Source organism: Schistocerca serialis, chromosome 4 (genome assembly GCF_023864345.2).
Source record: "Schistocerca serialis cubense isolate TAMUIC-IGC-003099 chromosome 4, iqSchSeri2.2, whole genome shotgun sequence".
NCBI lineage: Eukaryota > Metazoa > Arthropoda > Insecta > Orthoptera > Acrididae > Schistocerca > Schistocerca serialis.
This window is the reverse complement of record NC_064641.1, coordinates 115255152-115274370: the sequence shown is the minus strand read 5'-3', so window position 1 is coordinate 115274370 and position 19219 is coordinate 115255152. Positions and strand designations below refer to the sequence as shown.

The following is a 19219-nucleotide window of genomic DNA, read 5'->3' as shown; positions in this document are numbered from 1 at the left end:
CAATATAATGGAAGGAAACATTCCACGTGGGAAAAATTATATATAAAAACAAAGATGAGGTGACTTACCGAACAAAAGCGCTGGCAGGTCGATAGACACACAAACAAACACAAACATACACACAAAATTCAAGCTTTCGCAACAAACTGTTGCCTCATCAGGAAAGAGGGAAGGAGAGGGGAAGACGAAAGGAAGTGGGTTTTAAGGGAGAGGGTAAGGAGTCATTCCAATCCCGGGAGCGGAAAGACTTACCTTAGGGGAAAAAAGGAGGAAAAAAGGACAGGTATACACTCGCACACACGCACATATCCATCCACACATACAGACACAAGCAGACATATTTAAAGACATATTTAAAGTGCCCAAACTCTTTGTTTTCTATTCTCCAAGATTCACATCCATATATAGCCAGTCTACAAACAAATGCTTCCATGGTCTGTTTCCTTGTTTCTAGGCTGGTGTTCTTGCTGTTGAGTAATTTCTTTCTCAAATTAAATGTAATTTTGGCCTGCAGTATTCTACCCACAATTTCTTTCCAGCTTCTACCATCCCATGGCATGCTTCTTCCCAAATAAGTAAATTCCTCTATCACTTCTAGCTCCTCTCTCCAAATTCTTGTTCTTAAAATTTGATACTCTTCCTCAGTACTGAAAATCATTGCTTTAGTTTTCCGCTTGCTTATTCACGTACCATACTCATTACAGAAAATGATTTCCATTGTGCTGAGGACCTCCTCTATGTCTTCTTTCATTTCCATGACCACAGCAATACCATCAGTGTTAACACAGAACGTCTATCTCCTGCTAACTCTGGCCCCAATCACAATAGTTTCATGAACCTGGTCTATAGCTTCCTGGATGTAAGCACTGAATATAAGAGAAGAGAGAGCACATCTTTGTTTCGAGTCCTTTTCTGATTCTTGCTTCGTGTTCCTAATGAAAATTCCTAATGATAGTCGTTTCATTTTTGTAGAAGATGTCTTTGTATTTCACAACTGCTTTCTTCAGCATTCTGAATATCTATTGCCATGTAAAATTATTAAATGCTGTTTCTAGGTCTACAAAGGCAATGTAAGTTGGTTTATTTTTCTGTACCTGTTTTCCCTTAAGAAGCCTAACTGCCAGTATCACCTCTCTTCTTCCTAGTTAAAGTTATTTAATTTGCAGCTCAGCTGATTAATCTTCCTTTAATTGTCACAAATTTTAATACACACTAATTATTCTAAGTATAAATTGTCTATTTAATGAATAATTTGAAAGTACCATGGTCAGGAGAGACTCCTTAGTTCTAAACACACTACCATGTTGCTTACATACTATCTTTTTCTATGTGCTACTGAGGCTATATGCACACATTCATTGTCTTCCAAAAACCAATAATGTTTCCCCTATCTGCACCAGTATAGTACATTCATAGAGCTTACTCCCTCAAGGTACATATATTTTGCTCAAATGAACAACACAAAAAGAAGAGAACGGTCATTTGGGAACAAAAAGTGGATGAGCAGGTGAGAGAAGAGGATCCTATTGCGAAAGTTTCTGAACAGTACTGAGATGATAGAGTTTTCATTTTCTTTTTAATCCCCTGCACTGCTGTTAATAGTTTACACTCTTTTGAAACAGTGCATACTTCATTTAGTACTGCTCCAGTTGTGAAAGTATTTACTTCTGACATCAACAGACACAACTGCTGTTGAAACTGTTCAGTTTAAAAATTTGCATAGGCTTTGCACCTAGTGGCCATGTTCTGCATTCTTTTCTCTTGAAATCACTCCACCGGTGCGGCATAGAATCTCCAGTGAGTGCATGCGCAGGCTGTCTCCCCTTCCCATTCCATCTGAAAGAACGTGTGTTTCAGTTTCTATCAACAACACTCGTTTATATTCTGATGCTCTTTTACATATTAATGACTTGTCTTCAACTCTACACAATGCACAGAAGTGAAATGGAATTGAACCCAGTTTAGACAGTCAGCACAACAACATGTTTGCTTGCTGGCCACTAAAAGGAATGTGTGAACAGGCAGTTGAGTTGTTTTGGCTCCTTATTGGGCCTTCCATCTTCTCTAGGTGCACCTCTGTTTTCGTCAGTCTAATGGTTTCTATTGGCCATTCTTCTTATCCTAAATTTAAATGTGTGTTGGAGTGCTGTAAGCAGTTGTTCCAGTAATTCATTATTATTTGCATGATGCTCTGAATGGCCAGCCCTTCTTCCATATTTCACTACTTTTACAGTCCAGCAATAAAGAACTCACTAAATATTGCGAGAACTTTATTTTGGTTGACCGTGTTTGTTTCATTTGGGCAGGTGATAGAGTCCAGTTTTCACTCTCCACAGAAGAATTTATGAAGATGTGGTAGGCGTGTGTGTGTGTGTGTGTGTGTGTGTGTGTGTGTGTGTGTGTGTGTGTGGGTGGGCAGGTGGGTGGGTGCACACGCATGCACGTGTTTGTTTTAAGAGGAGGTGAAAGAGACATTAAACATAATTAAGGAAAAATGACTGCATGAATGAAAAAAAGATAAACCCTTAAAAAATCACGGAACTGGTCAACATGTTGCCATATTTTCCACTGAGAAGATGTACTATAATTGTAAAACTGGGCTGCTCCATATAATAGCAATAGTTTGTAATTATGATCCATAAAACATGGAAACAACTAACTCCTAAAAAGATACTGTAATTAGCTTTTGTAATGTAACTAATGGACGTTACTATTCTTTGCGACCAAGTGCTGATTGTGCTGTTCGCACGAAATATGCAAATCGGGTAAGTGTGGTGATGGGATCCAGCATATTGTGATACATGTTGTGGAAGCCCAAATATGTAACTCCCTCAATGATTTTGTTGTCAGTTACAGTTTTTGATTTTATTGGGTTTTCACCAGAGAAGAACACTGTCCTGGTTCTCTCCATTGCTATTCTCATATTACATTTGTTGAAAAACATTGGTTAAATTACACACTGACCCTTCCACTTCGCCCTTTCCATTGCCTTCATATAAGAACTAATGATTGTTGTAAAGCTGAAACTAGTTATCAGTCCAAATAAAATTTAAAAATGACGAAGACTATGAATGCTACAACAAACTACAATTCTGTTTGTAGAAACAGCATGAAATAAGCCTATTTAACTAATCTTTGAAATACTGGTACAAATACCCTCCAACTGAGACTAAATGTAGAACCATGAAACAAATCAGTGTGATCATTATTAGTGGTAGCTATAATCCTCTGCATGTACTTGGTACACAGCATTTTGGACTGTGAATAGTATCTGCCACTGTGAATTTCAAGTTGTTCAATTGTTCTTTGTGGTATTTCTGACTAGAAGCCTGCATAAGAACCCAATATCAGCAAAATTTATATGGCTATATGAAAACTATTTCAGAATGTTTGGTTTTGAATAGTTATACACCAATGTGCTCATAACTGAATAAACAATAGTAAAATGCAAAGATTATTTAACAATGACTTTATTAATTATGAAAACCTTTCTCTTGAACTGTAAAATTTACAGAAACAATTCCAGTAGGAACTGATCAGTGAATTTTACGATACAATTAGTTTGCAATATAACAAGTTGTACATACATTTGCAACATTACAACTTTTACATGGACTTATAATGAAAATAATGTATCTCAGAAGGAAAGAAATAAAATTACCTGGTGGTATTCTACCAAACGAAGCAACATTGAAACCAGAACTTCACGCTGTGTATCTAATTCCCGCAGATCTGCACCACCACTACTGCCACGCAGAAGGAAAATATCTTCTACCACAGGTGTTAATGCTGGTATACCTGTCAAAATTCCAGAACACTTAATGCAATGAACAACAATGAAGCATCAGTGAGCTACATTGGTTATGAAATCAGTCAGCCTAACTGTAAAATTTATTTTGTTGTAGACATACTGAAGTTACACTTGACAGCCAACCATTGCCATTAAAAGACACTATATCAAGGACAGAACTGTAAAGAGTTAGGTGTTTCAAAAGTCAAGTTGCAGACACATTTAATGTACCACACTCAGCATCACAGCTGTGGATTAACTGACGATGGGAAATATGTTGGAGACTGAAGAATATTTCACACAGTAATTTGTAGTTTTTGATTCAGTGGAATAGTTTTAGCTTTATAGGCTTTTTTCCCTCAATTGTGTCCCGCATAGACACAAGGTCTGCTTGTTTGGTAGATGTCCAACATAATTTTCTGTTGGGTGCACCTTGAGGTTAGAGGCATGTCACTTACATGTCCCCTTTAACCTTAAAATGTTGCTTTGACTTATCCTGGGATAGTCTGTGGTACCGTGTGAGGTCTCACTTGCAGCTGACATTGAATCCATGCGTTTTTCGGGCTTGAGACATGTTACATGAGATACAGATCGATTAACTCAAAACTGTTTCTCAGCAGACTAAGATCAATATACTAATTTGCTAAACTTACAAGACCCATGATTAATGTCTTGTGGCCACTAACAAGCACTCACAAATATTTTGGAATCTGAACACTGGGTTGGAAGACATACACTGCTAACAATCAATAAACCACCTCTTATTACTCTACTTCTGCTGATATTGCCTCACTCAGGCCTGTTGGAACCAGCTAACCCCTGTGTCATCCTCAACCAGTGGTGCCTTTTGGATGCAGTACAGAGGGAGTCAGGGTCAAGCGCACGCCTCTCCCAGTTGTTGTCAGTTTTGCAGACCTCGGGGCCACTACTACTCATTCGAGCAGCTCCTCAGCTGGCATCACAAAGGTGAGTGGACAACATTCCAACCCTCCTACCAAGGAAACATCCCTGGCAGCACCGGGAATCAAATCCAGGTCCTCCGCATGACAGTCAGCCATGCTCATCACCCACCTGTGGAGGCAGGCACACCATTTCCAGCTGGCTTCCAGTTTTTTATCAGACACTGCCATGCCCACCTCTATTATTAAACACTGCCTCTAGTCAGCTAGTGGCTCCACACTCTGATATGAGGCCTCTCCCTGCTGAGCTAGTGCACACTCATTTCACTGTAATGCTTGTCTGCAAAACCAGGAGATGGCTAATTAAACACACATGCTAACATAATGGTGAATATTCACAGATTTACATGTTGAAAAACAGCTTTAGGAATCCTAAAGTATAATTCTCCAAACATCTCCTCTGCTCCAGAGCCCACAACTTGGCCCAAAACTCAGGAAGTCTGCTGACCACTCCCAAGTCCATGAACTCTGAGCAACAACTGAAATTGTTTTAACATCAGACCTTTCAGCCATGCAAGCATTCTCGTTGGTCATTCCCCCACTCCTCAGGAAAGTGCTACCTCCTGTGAGGACTTTTTGCGAGATTGTTTTCATTAGGTGCTCAAAAATACTTGTCATAGTGGGGAAGTCATCAGACTTTCAGCCAGGATTTGATGCAAAGAACAAAACATTGACTCCAGACTGGAGAAGGCCTGCAGGTTGCATGATCTGGCACCCAGATATGGCCAGCAATTACAAGTTATGGCTTTGCCAAATATTGCTTCTTGGGACAGCGACAGAGTCAGCTTCCTTCTGGGGTGTAAAGGAGTACAGTTTTTGCAAGAGAGTTGTCGTCATTAGTTCTGCTGATTGTCCATACCACCTAAGGTAGGATATTCTTACGCTGGCCTGAGGGTAACGCGTGTTCATGTGAGCCCTCGTCACGCTTCTGGACAGGTGCACATAGTGTAGGTTACCCATCAGATGCAGCTCGGCCCACCCGTACCACACTTGCTCAGCCAGCGGAATATGATAATGTACACTGTGGCCAGGCTGTGGGACTGCCCTCACATCAGCCATTCGTCCACTCTCGTCCACCCAGCTCTCTGTGTGGGTACTTGAGCTGGAATGGCCTAACTCAAGGCATGTTTCTCTCAAATTATTGGTGACTGTTTAAGTCCTGTGGATTCCCTCACATGTTTGTTTCTCACATGGTTGAGCTTGGACACACCTTTGGCCCAGTGCAACATTTTTATTTTGATCCCCTGTAGTGCTTGTTCATGTACTGTTGTTGCCCTCAAACATTCAGAGCCAACAGGGAGATGTTGGATATATAAATTTCCTCTTAAGGCAGTCTGTTTCTTCCTTGTCACATTAAATTCACACCTATACGGGAAATATGAATAATTTACGCCTTGTTCATTTGCAATCAAATCACATTTTTTCACCAATTACTTGGCCTGATACAGCTGCAACAACACAGTTGTAAAACCAGCATTCATCACACAAATTGTGCTTGTTTTTCGTATACTTTTGCATGCATAAAATATTATAAGTTAGCCCTTTGTTCTAGTTGCACAATCACAGTTCACTTCTTGCGATATTCAGTTAAGAATAAAAATTTTAATCTTAAAGTAATATGTATTAATTGCATTGTAAATGGCCTAAGTTTAATTATAAACTTCTCAGTCAGTGAGAGAATTTGGAACTGTTGATTATATAACAATAATGGAAATTCCTGGATGGAGCAACACGCAAAACAATTGAATGGCAACCACTCATCTAAAGTGGGTTGATGTGTGGAACACAGAAACACCTAACAGAAAACAACATCCACATTAGTTTCTTTTTCTAGCAAAAGTACACACATTCATTCACACAAACTCACAGACACTCAAAAGCACACTCCTGTGGTCACAGCAAGACTGATTATTGATACTCAGTTACTGAAAGCAGTTGTCCAAGCTGATGGAGGTGGGGAGGGGTTGGGTAGAAAGCGAGGAGTGGGCTATTGGGACAAAGGCAGGTTTAGGGCCAGATGACTCTGCGGCCGCACAACAAGATGAAAAGAGTACTGAGCATACAGCAAAATGAGATGTACAAAAAGGGAGAGGAGGGGGAAGGTAGGGGGAGGAGGGGGGAGGAGGGGGGGAGGAGGGGAAGAGGGGGTGGAGGGAGGGAGGGAGGGAGGGAGGGGGGGAGAGAGAGAGAGAGAGAGAGAGAGCGCACTGGGAAGGGGGGGAAAAGTCAGCGGAGGTTTAGGCCAGGGTGATTACAAGAGCATAGGAAGTGCTAGAGCGACAATTCCCGCCCACGTAGTTTAGAAAATCCTGTGCTAGAAGGGTGTACCCAAATAGCTCAAGTAATGAAAAAGCAGTTGAAGTGATTTCTGTTGCAGTGTGCAGCATTTTATGCACCTGGATGGCCAAGTTTGCGGTTTGGCACAGTTTGGTGGTGATCAATCATGTGAGCAGACAGTTCGTTGTTTGTCATGCCCACATAGAATGCTGTACAGTAGCTGCAGTATAGCTGATATAAATCATGATTGCTTTGACATGTGGCCCTGCCTGTCATTGGATGGGAAACATCTGTGACTGGATTGTGGTAGGAATTGGTGGGTGAGTATGGGGCAGGTCTTGCAGCTGGGCCTATCACAAGGGAATGACAAAATGAGGTGGAGAACTGGGAGCAGGATTTGAATAGTGATGCACAATGACATTCTGTACGTTGGCTGGGTGTAGACCACTACTGTGAGGAATGTGAGTAGGATTCTATGTAGGATATTATTCCCAGTTTTCTCCCTGATGAAAAAATTCCCGGGTCTTTCCCAGATCTCCCAGATCGTATACACCATGCCATGTGCTACCACCGAGTTTTACCCTCTCCCTGCTGTTGTAATGATCAACACTAACAGAAACATAAAAACTATACTATATACTCATCTCTATGGAACACTGATGCTGGTACATTTACTGTATGCACATATTGTGATTCAGTTTATTTACTATTAATCTATTCCTTCTGGTATCTCCTCTTGTCATCTATCCTTCTTTGTTCCAAAATCACACAATGGAAAGCCATGCATGTTGTCGTTATTTCTCATGGCTACAAACATAGATATGCCATTAAAATCAGCTTATGTGACTTGCCAAAAAGAGGATACAGTCCTTTTACATGCGTCAACCTCTCATATTACTGAACTGTGGGGAGCACCACATTAATTTCCAAACTGAAAGTTAACACTTACATAACACTCTTTTTCATATTTATCTATTGTGGGGGCACTGATGTTTCTCTTGAAAGTCATACACAGTGGTGTGTCTCATTTATTCCTCAGCTATGCTACTTATCCCACATTCAAACATGCATCACTAAAGTGCCCTGAAATAAGAAATGTCCTACCCACTATCCTTCCCATCCCTCCCACAGTGGTATTCCGCCGTCCACCGAACCTGCACAATATACTCGTCCATCCTTACACAACCCCTACTCCAAATCCCTTACCTCATGGCTCATACCCCTGTAATAGACCTAGATACAAGACCTGTCCCATACATCCTCCCACCACCATCTACTCCAGTCCGGACACTAACATCACCTATCCCATCAAAGGCAGGTCTACCTGTGAAATGGTCTACAAGCTAAGATGCAACCACTGTGCTGCATTCTATGTAGGCATGACAACCAACAAGCTGTCTGTCCGCATGAATGGCCACTGACAAACTGGGGCCAAGAAACAAGTGGAACACCCTGCTGTTGAACATGCTGCGAAACATGATATCCTTCATTTCAATGACTGCTTCACAGCCTGTGCCATATGGATCCTTCGCACCAACAACAGCTTTTCTGAGCTGCGCAGATGGGAACTTTCCCTGCAATACATCCTATATTCCCGTAACCCTCTTCGCCTCAACCTTCGTTAGTTGCTGTCCTCATCCATCCAGCCACTTCCCTGCTCCAATTCCAGCACTACACACCATCATTCCACCACCACCCCAGTCTTTTTTTTATTTTTTTATTTCATTTTTTTTATTTATTTCTCTCTATTTCTTTCCTTTTCCACTACTACCCTCCCCTGCCCGCCGCCCAACCTGCAGCACTTCACTGTCCACCATCCCGACCATTCTATCCCTCCCCCTCCCTGCCTCAGCTCCCCCCTTTCTCCCACCCAGTCACCACTCCCATCATGCACTGGTGCTGCTGCTCGCAGTGTGGTTTCAATTGGATGAGACTGCAGTCATGTGTGTGAGTTGTGTTTGTGTTAGTGTGTGTGTCTGAGTGTGTGTGTGTGTGTAGTGTGTGTGTGTAGTGTGTGTGTCTATTGTTAACAAAGGCCATTGGCCAAAAGCTTTAAGTGTGAAAATCTTTTTGTTGTGCATAGCTGCAACTCAGCATCTCCGCTATATGGTGAGTAGCAACTTTTCTTCTCATAATATCGTACATGAAGTCCAACTCTCTCTTTATTACAATATCCAAATGCTTTAGAATTTTAACTTTAAAACTTAAAAGAATTATTCACGTCTATTACAGTCAATCTACTTTTATTCATATTTTCCAATTATGGGCATGACAGTATTCAGTACCAAGAAAGTATGAATAATAATGGCTTCAGTCACATTTTTTTCATGCTTTACTGAATCACATGATAAATTTCGGACCTTGTGAGTCCATAATAAGGTGCTAACTATTTTAATGCATTATTTACTTCTGCTCTTGAGTGAGGCTATCTGAAACATGAGTTCCTGTTGTGAGAAGGTTAGATGTTAGGCTTTGTAATTTCTGAATGAATCTGTCTATTACATTCATTTCAAATACAGTTTGTATGTACGTAGTAAATGACAATGAAAATTTAAATCAAGCCAAGAAGTGTGATTAGATAGTCCAACAGCTGGCCTAATTGGTTGCAAAAAGTGTGAAATCTGGGTTCAAATCTTGGTCTGGCACAAACTTTCAATGGTCATGACATATTTCTTGCATTGCAGGTTCAGTGTTTCTGACTGGTTTTCACTTATATCATTTCATTTTATTGCATATTCTTTGATTTCAACATGTACCCATTAATTTCATTTCAGTGAGCTGTCATAAAGCATGAATACATAACACATATTTATAAGAAAACAGATTTAGATTAATAATAATTTTTTTTTAAAAAAAGAAAAGTCTTGATTATATTATATTATATTATATTAGAATAAATTACTGGATCAGCTTCGTAGTCATCTACACATATAAAGTGCTTGGAGGAGGATGCCTTGTACCACTACTAGCTTTACAGTTCCACTCTCAAATGGAGTATGCGAAAAACATCTGCCTATATACTTCCAAACAAGCCTTAATTTCACCCATCTTGTTTTTAAGTCCTTATGTTAAATGTACATTGGCAGCAGTAGAATCGTTCTGCAGTCAGCCGCAAATGATAATTAAATTTCTAAGTAACATGAATTGTTTCAATGTCTTATATTAATCCAACCTGGAAGGGATCCCAAACACTTCAATGGCACTCTAGAATGGGTCACAGTAGTATTCTACATGTGGTCTCCATTATACAAGAGCTTCACTTTCCCAGAATTCTCCCACAAAACTGAAGTTGATTGTTCACCTTCGCTTCTACCAACCTTACATAATTGTTCCATCTCATATTCCTTTCACAGTGTTATGGCTAGATATTAATTGACCTGACTGTGGCAAGCAGCACACCACTAATACTCAATTTTAACATTAAAGGTTTATTTTATCTACTCATCTGTCTTAACTTACAACCCCCCCCCCCTTTCTTGTTGTAGTATGCAGCCATTCATCACATCCAACAGAAATTTTGTTTCAGTCATCCTGTGGCTTCCTACAGTCTCACGACAATGACACTTTCTGCACACTTCAGCATCATCAGCAAACAGGTGCAGATTCCTGCTCACTCTATCTGTCATATTGTTTATGTGTATGGAGAACAGGAGTGGTTCCATCAAACTTTCCTGTGGCATTCTTGACAATACTCATCTCTGATGAACGCTCACCATCCAGGACAGTGGACTGTGTTCTATTATTAAAGAAATCTTTGAGCCACTCTCATATCTGGGAACCTCTTCCATATGTGTGGACCTTGGTTACTGGTCTACAGAGGGGCAATGTGTCAAACGCTTTCTAGAAATCTAGGAATATGTGTTCTTCATCCACAGTTAGTGGATACTGTATGAGAAAAGGACAAGCTGAGTTTCGCAAATGCAATGCTTTCTAATCCATGTCAGTTTGTGGACAGAAGCTTTCCTGTCTCAAGGAAATTTATTGTATTCAAAATTAGAATACGGTCAAGAGTCCTGAAAAAACCCATTGTTGCAAATATTGGTCTGAAATTTTGTGGCTCCTTTCTTCTATCAATCGTATATACATGACCTGCGCTATTTTCCAGTCACTTCACACTTTGTGCCAGTTGACAGATTCACAATAAATGCCAGCTACACAAAGGGTCGGTGCCAAAGAGTACACTCTATAAAAACTGAACTGGTATTCCATCTGGACCTGGCGACTTATTTGTTTTCTAACCCTCCTAGTTGCTTCTCAGTGCCAGAAATACCTATTTCTATGTTCTCCACATGGGAGTCTGTGTGATTGTCAAATGGTGGTATGACTGTATGACCCACTGGTATGAATGATTTTTTTTTTTAAAACTCAAATTTAGAACTTCAGCTTTCCTTATATTGCCTTCTTCTGTCACACCAGACTGGTTGATGAGCGACTGGATAGAAACCTTTGGCCCACTTCATGATTTTTGTGTGTGTGTGTGTGTGTGTGTGTGTGTGTGTGTGTGTGTGTGTGTGTGTGTGTGCTGTTGACGAAGGCCAATGGCCTAAAGCTTTAATTGTGAAAGTCTTTTTGTTGTGTCTATCTGCGACTCAGCATCTCCGCTATATGGTGAGGAGTAACTTTCCTTTTCGTAATATTGTTACATTCCATCCTGGATTTTCCATTGTTTGAATCAGAACTTTTGTGGGTTCTCGGCAAGATCTTCCACTACGAAATGAGGGTGGAAATTATTGTATAATTTGCACATTTTTTTATCATCAGATCTATTAATTACAGCAGGAACAAGCAGATATATAGTCAGTGCATAAGGATGTACTGACATATACGTTCTATACATACTGCCATACATAAGTATATTTCAACTAGAAATCTAATGTCAGTACTGTAATCATGAGATCTGATGATGGCTGCAAAGCTGAAACCAGAAATCTGTTTTAATAAACAAACGGTGTCATTTTAGGGGAGGGGGGGGGGGGGGGGGGGGGACTACATGAATGCCCCTTACACAGAACCTAAGTGAACTGGTCCTCACCAATGTGGAATATGTAAATCTAATTCAACTGATTTTTCTGTGTTCTAAAAAATAAAGGCCTTAAAAGCGAGAAAAAAATCATCATCAACTTACAGTGGGTAGCAGGTGGCTGACCGCTCGCCATCAACCCATCACACAACTGTATAACTTTGGGAACACTTATTATACTTTTTGAATGATGCTTTTCATACGAAAGATGCACCAGAAAATAAAATATTCTCGGAATGAGATCTTCTGCCAACCTGCAGGACACAAAAAGAGAATAACAGTTGTATGTTACTTATACTTGTAATTATACACTTGAAAACACAAAAACTACAGTAGACATCAGTGAGGAAAAGTTTAACAAGAAAATATGAATCCTCGTGTGGCAAACTTTGTTTTGGAAAAATTCAATAAATGTGGAGCAAGAAAACTTGGCTCTCTTCTTTAAGGGGAGGACTTTAGAAGGTGCAGCGAATAGGGAATAAGGTAATAGGTGTGATGGCAACCGAGAGGTGCCAGAAATGAGGTTTCACAGAACCTAGCAATTCACTCCATCATTTCTTAAGAAGTAAGCAGTGTTCCAAGTTCTCAAGGTATTGCATCCCTCAAAATCTTTTTGTTAATTTTCCCACTACTATCATCACATTTCAGGACATGGAAACTGACAATGGTGTGCTGGCCCCATGCAGCCACACAGCAGAGAACGATACATCAGTCGGTTGGTACTGATGCGCCCGACAGGGCCTGTGAATGGAGTTTGTATTTACATTTTACCATCACATTTGCTGTGTACCAATGATTACATCTGGTTTTTGAAAAAAATTGCGTTCTGCCTTACCAAAAAGGTGATTGGCATGTTATAGACTTGTCTTTATTTTGGACACAATCATATTTGTAATAAGATAAAAATCATTACTGGTTTCATCTATATATTTTTGTGTTCTTTGGTTCCCTGGTTATGTTCTTAGATTTAGTATGAAAACACTTTCTTTACCAAATGAAACCTATCTACATCTACATACATACTCTGCAATCCACCATAAGGTGCGTGGCGGAGGGTACCTCGTACCACAACTAGCATCTTCTCTCCGTGTTCCACTCCCAAACGGAACGAGGGAAAAATGACTGCCTATATGCCTCTGTACGAGCCCTAATCTCTCTTATCTTATCTTTGTGGTCTTTCCGCGAAGTGTAAGTTGGCGGCAGTAAAATTTTACTGCAGTCAGCCTCAAATGCTGGTTCTCTAAATTTCCTCAGTCGCTATTCACGAAAGGAACGCCTCCTTTCCTCTAGAGACTCCCACCCGAGTTCCTGAAGCATTTCCGTAACACTTGCGTGATGATCAAACCGACCAGTAACAAATCTAGCAGCCCGCCTCTGAATTGCTTCTATGTCCTCCCTCAATCCGACCTGATAGGGATCCCAAACACTCGAGCAGTACTCAAGAATAGGTCGTATTAGTGTTTTATAAGTGGTCTCCTTCACAGATGAACCACATCTTCCCAAAATTCTACCAATGAACCGAAGACGACTATCCGCCTTCCCCACAACTGCCATTACATGCTTGTCTCACTTCATATCGCTCTGCAATGTTATGCCCAAATATTTAATCGACGTGACTGTGTCAAGTGCTACACTACTAATGGAGTATTAAAACATTACAGGATTCTTTTTCCTATTCATCTGCATTAATTTACATTTATCTATATTTAGAGTTAGCTGCCATTCTTTACACCAATCACAAATTCTGTCCAAGTCATCTTGTATCCTCCTACAGTCACTCAACAATGACACCTTCCCGTACACCACAGCATCATCAGGAAACAGCCGCACATAGCTATCCACCCTATCCAAAAGATCATTTATGTAGATAGAAAACAACAGCGGACCTACCACATTTCCCTGGGGCACTCCAGATGATACCCTCACCTCCGATGAACACTCACCATCGAGGACAACGTACTGGGTTCTATTACTTAAGAAGTCTTCGAGCCACTCACATACTTGGGAACCAATCCCATATGCTCATACCTTAGTCAGGAGTAGTATGAAGTACTGGTATAAAATATGCATATTATGACTTTAACTATAAATAAATTAGAAACACAATAGGTACAAAAAATTATGGATTTTAAGTTTGTAACTGAGATTTTTCTTATAAGTCTGCTACATTTTACAATCTGAAGATGGCTGTAACTGGTAATTAAAGTTATTATACTCAAAATGTGACTGTGTTTAAAATGAAAAGAAGTGTACAAATGTCTGTTTTATTTTGGACACATGATTCAAATGACTTTACAATAGTTCAGTGCTATGGATATATAGTTCATTTCACTAGCTCTTTTTTGGCAAAACTATATTTGTAAGTAAAACAACTGGTTTGCAACCAATAATCAATGCAGATCAAGATGAATATCCCTTGTAATGGCACAGAGCTAGCATTGAAATTCAAGGAAATTTTGTTTTTGTTATGTTGGCACATATTATACAATAATGTAGCATTTTGTTCAGAAATGAGAAACATCATTACCATCTCTCACAACATGGTATTCCACCATCTATCCATCTACATTGTATTCCATCACCTATCCAATCTACAAATCATCCTGATCCACCCTTATGTCATGCCTTCTCCCAAACCTTAGTAACATAGGGCATATTCGTGTGAAAGATCCAGGTGCAATATCTGTTCTATTCAGTACTTCTCACTGAGGTTATCCTGCTTCATTCCCATTACAGGTATCTCCTATGTCATAAGAGGCAGTATCATCTGTTAAAGCAGTCGTGCTGTATACCAATTACAGAGTAACTTTTGCACAGCATTTTACGTGGGCACGACTACCAACCAGCTGTTCACAGGAATGAATGCCTCTGCCAAAGTATGGCCAACGTCCAAGTGATCACCCAGTGGTGGAACAGACTGCTGAGCTTAATTTTTTTCACTTTAATGGCTGCTTTACAACCTGGACCAGTTGGATACCAACACTCCAATATCAGATTCTTTGAATCTTACAACGCATGCTTTTATCCCAAAGTCCTCCTGCTGCAGCCCCTGTTATCTATCCCCTGCCTCACAGCCAAGTACTCCTCTGGCCTAAAGCCCCCTACTTCACTAGATTAATCAACACTCACAATCACACTTTTCCCTCCTCGGTGTACCTCTTCCACTGCTCTTCTCTAGCCCCTCCCCTCACCATCCCCCAAACACATTCATATACTTGACTGTGCACCACACAGCTTCCCCTGCATGCGCCAGAGATGACTGCTCTGTGACGTAACATTCCTGTTCCAGTTCCTCGGTATATCTTCTTCCCCGCAATCAGCCACTCTTACCTCTCTCTGCCTCCATCTCTCCCTTACCCTCCTCACCCCCCTTGACTTACCCCATCCGACACAACCTGTCACTCCAGTCTGACTGCAACTGTAACACAATGTATCTGACTGAGAAAATGTAACTTTGTTACATTTGATAATCATGGAATATGTACATAATGTGACAATTTGGGGGAAAATGAAGAACTACTAAATACTTGGCAGAGAGTAACTGAAGAAACAGGCAAGGAAATAACTTTAACGAAAAATTAGGTAGTGAAAATCACCAGGGAAAATGAAAAAATTATGGATGTAAGTTGTAATGGAAAAATTATTAAAGAGTTAGATGCTTTCAAATATCTACGAAGCAAGTTATAACTAAGAAAAATTGTTCAGAATTTTATTATTTTGAACTGGATATGATTAGAAACTGGAAAATTCCTGCCAAAACAAAGATCATAATATACAATGACCTACAGATCAGAACATTGATCTTGGACATAGAAAGATATGAGCAGAATATTACTGACAGAGATGCACTTCCTATGAGGGATGCTGAGTAAGACAAAAAGGGACAGGACAGGGAAAGAAACAATATGAAACACCCTTCAGATCAATCCCCTCAAGAAACTATAGAGAGCTATAGGCTTAAATAGTTTGGCCACATCAAAAGAATGGAACAAGAAGAACTTCCAAGAAGAGTGCTAAAGTGGACAGAATATGGAAGGAGACTAATTGGAAGATCTTGACAACCTGGAGAGACCTTGTGAAGGATGATGTGAACTGAAGGGTCTGCAATGGAAGGAAATGCTGAATGATACACTGTGGGTGAAAAGAGAAGCCTGGAAGAGGCTCTGTTGTGAACAACCTGCATGTGCACATATGTTTGAGGAAGAAGAAGAAGAAGAAGAAGAAGAAGAAGAAGAAGAAAGGAAAGGCATTTTCTTTTCTTTTTTTAACCTTTCCATTACTATTAAGAAAAAGGGAAGGGGGGAGCAGGAGTAGAAGATTAATTTTTAACATCCCATTGAGACAGATCACAAGCTTGGATTAGGGGAAAGATGGAATAGGAAAGTGGCCATGCCCTTTTGAAGGAACCATCCAGCACTTGCCTCAAGCAATGTAGGGAAATCACAAAAACCTAAATCAGGATGGCAGGGCATGGGCTGTTGAATGCAAGTCCAGTGTGCTAACCACTGTGCTACCCTGCTCATTGCCCCCCTCTACCCCACTGTGCTACTCGACTTGGGTGGCTTCTTTTCTTTTCTTCCTTTAAAAAAAAAAAAAAAAAATGCGAGAGAGAGAGAGAGAGAGAGAGAGAGAGAGAGAGAGAGAGAGAGAGAGAGAGAAGAAAAGAAAAGAAAAGAAAAGAAAAGAAAGAAAAAGAAAAAACAATCAGCTCAGCTACATTTTCATTCTTGTGGGTGTTACTGTTAACTGCTCAACACTTCAGCTATATGGTGAGTGGTTGTTTTTAACCTTTCAATTATTTTTATATGGATTTATTTGTTATCATCTTTTCTTAACAGACAAGTATGTACCAATGACAGTGGTACTTATCCAGGGTGTATACGGGGAGAAGGAAAAAAAATTCCTGGACTATTCCCGGATAACCCGTTTAAAAAATATGCTTTTGCCCAGGCGAAAATACACTTTTTCCGAGCTAAGTGACGGTAGGTTTTCCATAGATTTTCCCTCGGAACTGTAAAAATTATCTATCCTTTGAATGGTTAACGTTTTATACGCTCGCATAGAACTTCCCAGAAGAAAAAAAAAAAAGTAAAGACGGGGGAGAAAAGTTTTTGGAAAGACTTTTAATGAAAAAAAGGGAGAGAAGTTTTGGAAAGACCTTTGATTTACAGCAACATATACGCTGCATATTTTCGTATTAGGAAAGTATAAATTCGAACTGCACCAAACATAGCTCATTAGTTTCCGGAGCGTTGAAACCGAGCTTGCGATGTCCTTTTGTAAGCCAATTATATCTTATGCCACATGAAAACGCCAGCTGATGACAGCAGATATACAGAGCATAGGAAACGTGTTATTGTCAGCCAATAACAAGATCACTGGTTACATAGTGCAAACACACAAAGAGGAAAAGTTAACAGTTTACATTAATATACATAATATAGCTACAAGAAAAGCTAAGCTTTCACATATAATATTGGTTTTAAGATTAACAAGCTACAACAGAAGCTAAGCTTTCACATGTAATATTGATCTTTTTTTGCGTGTGTTATACTTTAAGATACATCATACAAATGTGCCAGAAAATTTAAAATTATGACATACATGTCTGGGCTCAAAATTCTTTTAAGTGGCTGGTCCTCAAAGGGTTCAGTTTTAAACGCTCTGTGATTTAGAAATTAATCCCACTTTCTCACACATAACATAATTCATCTTGTGTAAAAAGAAATTTACTTTGAAAGTAACGCTTTTTGAACCACCTTTCACAATACCACAATACTATCCAGAGACTGTTATAAATAGGTTCGATTTACCAATTGCCAGAGAGCGCCAGAAAATAGGCATTACTGTCCATACGTAGTTGCAGTGGTGCAGGAAGCCCGCAGGTTCATATGTATAAAGCATTAAGAGAGCTTACATTACACCAGAAAAGAAACAGGGCATCAGAGGATACTCCCAAGAGCATTGGAATTTCGTAAACCATACTAAAATGTATAATTCGGCTTGAAGTGCACATTGTTTTTTTCGAGATCCACAATGAAATAGGTCCCATCTGATATTAAGCTTTTCAGTGTGGTTTTTGGGATGTAAATTTTCTTGGAGTACCAGTACTCTACGATCCCATTTTTGGTTCTTTATTGTAGCATAATGCCATACATGGCAGAAGATGATAACATGCACCTGAAATTCAGTGAACAGTTGGAACTAGCCAATACTGTGGAATGAAACACTTTGTTTCAAATAAAATTATTGCCTCAGCAGAAAGATTAATAAAGGCAAATTTCTTTAGAAAACTTGCAAAAATAACTTCATTGTTCTGCAAGACAATTAATGCTTGACTGCTAATAACTTGGAAATACAATAAAATCAGAAAACTGAAACTAATAATACATATTTGCGCTCCGTACTTATGTGAATGTATTTTAATTCACTTGATAGCTCCCGGAAACAGAAATCTGTTTTGTTTTCATTTGACATGGGAGCTGTAAACGAAGAGAAGCAGCGAAATCACTTAATGCAAACACGGGTCACGTGGAGACTAACGCCCTCCCCACTACAACTCTGTGCATGCGCGAATCTGGCAGCTAGGGAGTGAGTGAGAAAAAGTTTTCTCATTTGCATCTGGCTGCTTGCTGCTACTGCTGATACAGCTAACAGCCACACTTCAAGAAGCGGAAAGCGGGAATAGGTACTGCTCATATGCGAGCCAACTGCGCATGTGCATCAGCCCGCTGGCAAGTGGTCAAACAAACCTAATGTGAACAGTTGTGACGTAATGTTCATAGCAAGCAGTTTATTGTTACAAAGAATTACATAGTCTTCTCCCTACGGCCTTTGACATATTTTTGCTATTTGCAGATGCTTGTGCGTGCTCGGAGTTTTGTTGTTGTAAATTGTGCATTTCCTTTGCAACTAAAGTTTTACTTTTTTCTCTCTGGTTTATATTTTATTCTGCAGTATCATTCTCCAGTAGCAGGATACAGTAATATTCTTTGCTAGAGAATCAATTCTTACCAGTAAAATTACAAAAAATTAACTGAAAGCTAAAACAATGAGAAATTCCTGGAATTCCGAAAAATTCCCGGGTTTTTCCCAGTTTTCTCCCGGATGAAAAAATTCCCGGGTTGTTGCCAGATTTCCCAGTTGTCCCGGGTTGTATACACCCTGTTATCA

At 39.8% G+C, this 19219-nt stretch overlaps 1 protein-coding gene across 1 annotated transcript in view; it reads right to left on the bottom strand.

Annotated features, from left to right (window-relative positions):
- LOC126473149 (huntingtin) overlaps positions 1-19219 on the bottom strand; it is a 516516-nt gene that overhangs the window by 269211 nt on the left and 228086 nt on the right. The window contains exons 24-25 of the mRNA XM_050100007.1: positions 12152-12300; positions 3662-3798 (exon numbers count right to left, since the gene is read on the bottom strand). Of these exons, the coding sequence (XP_049955964.1) occupies positions 3662-3798; positions 12152-12300 (286 nt within the window). The remainder of the gene's footprint in view (positions 1-3661; positions 3799-12151; positions 12301-19219) is intronic.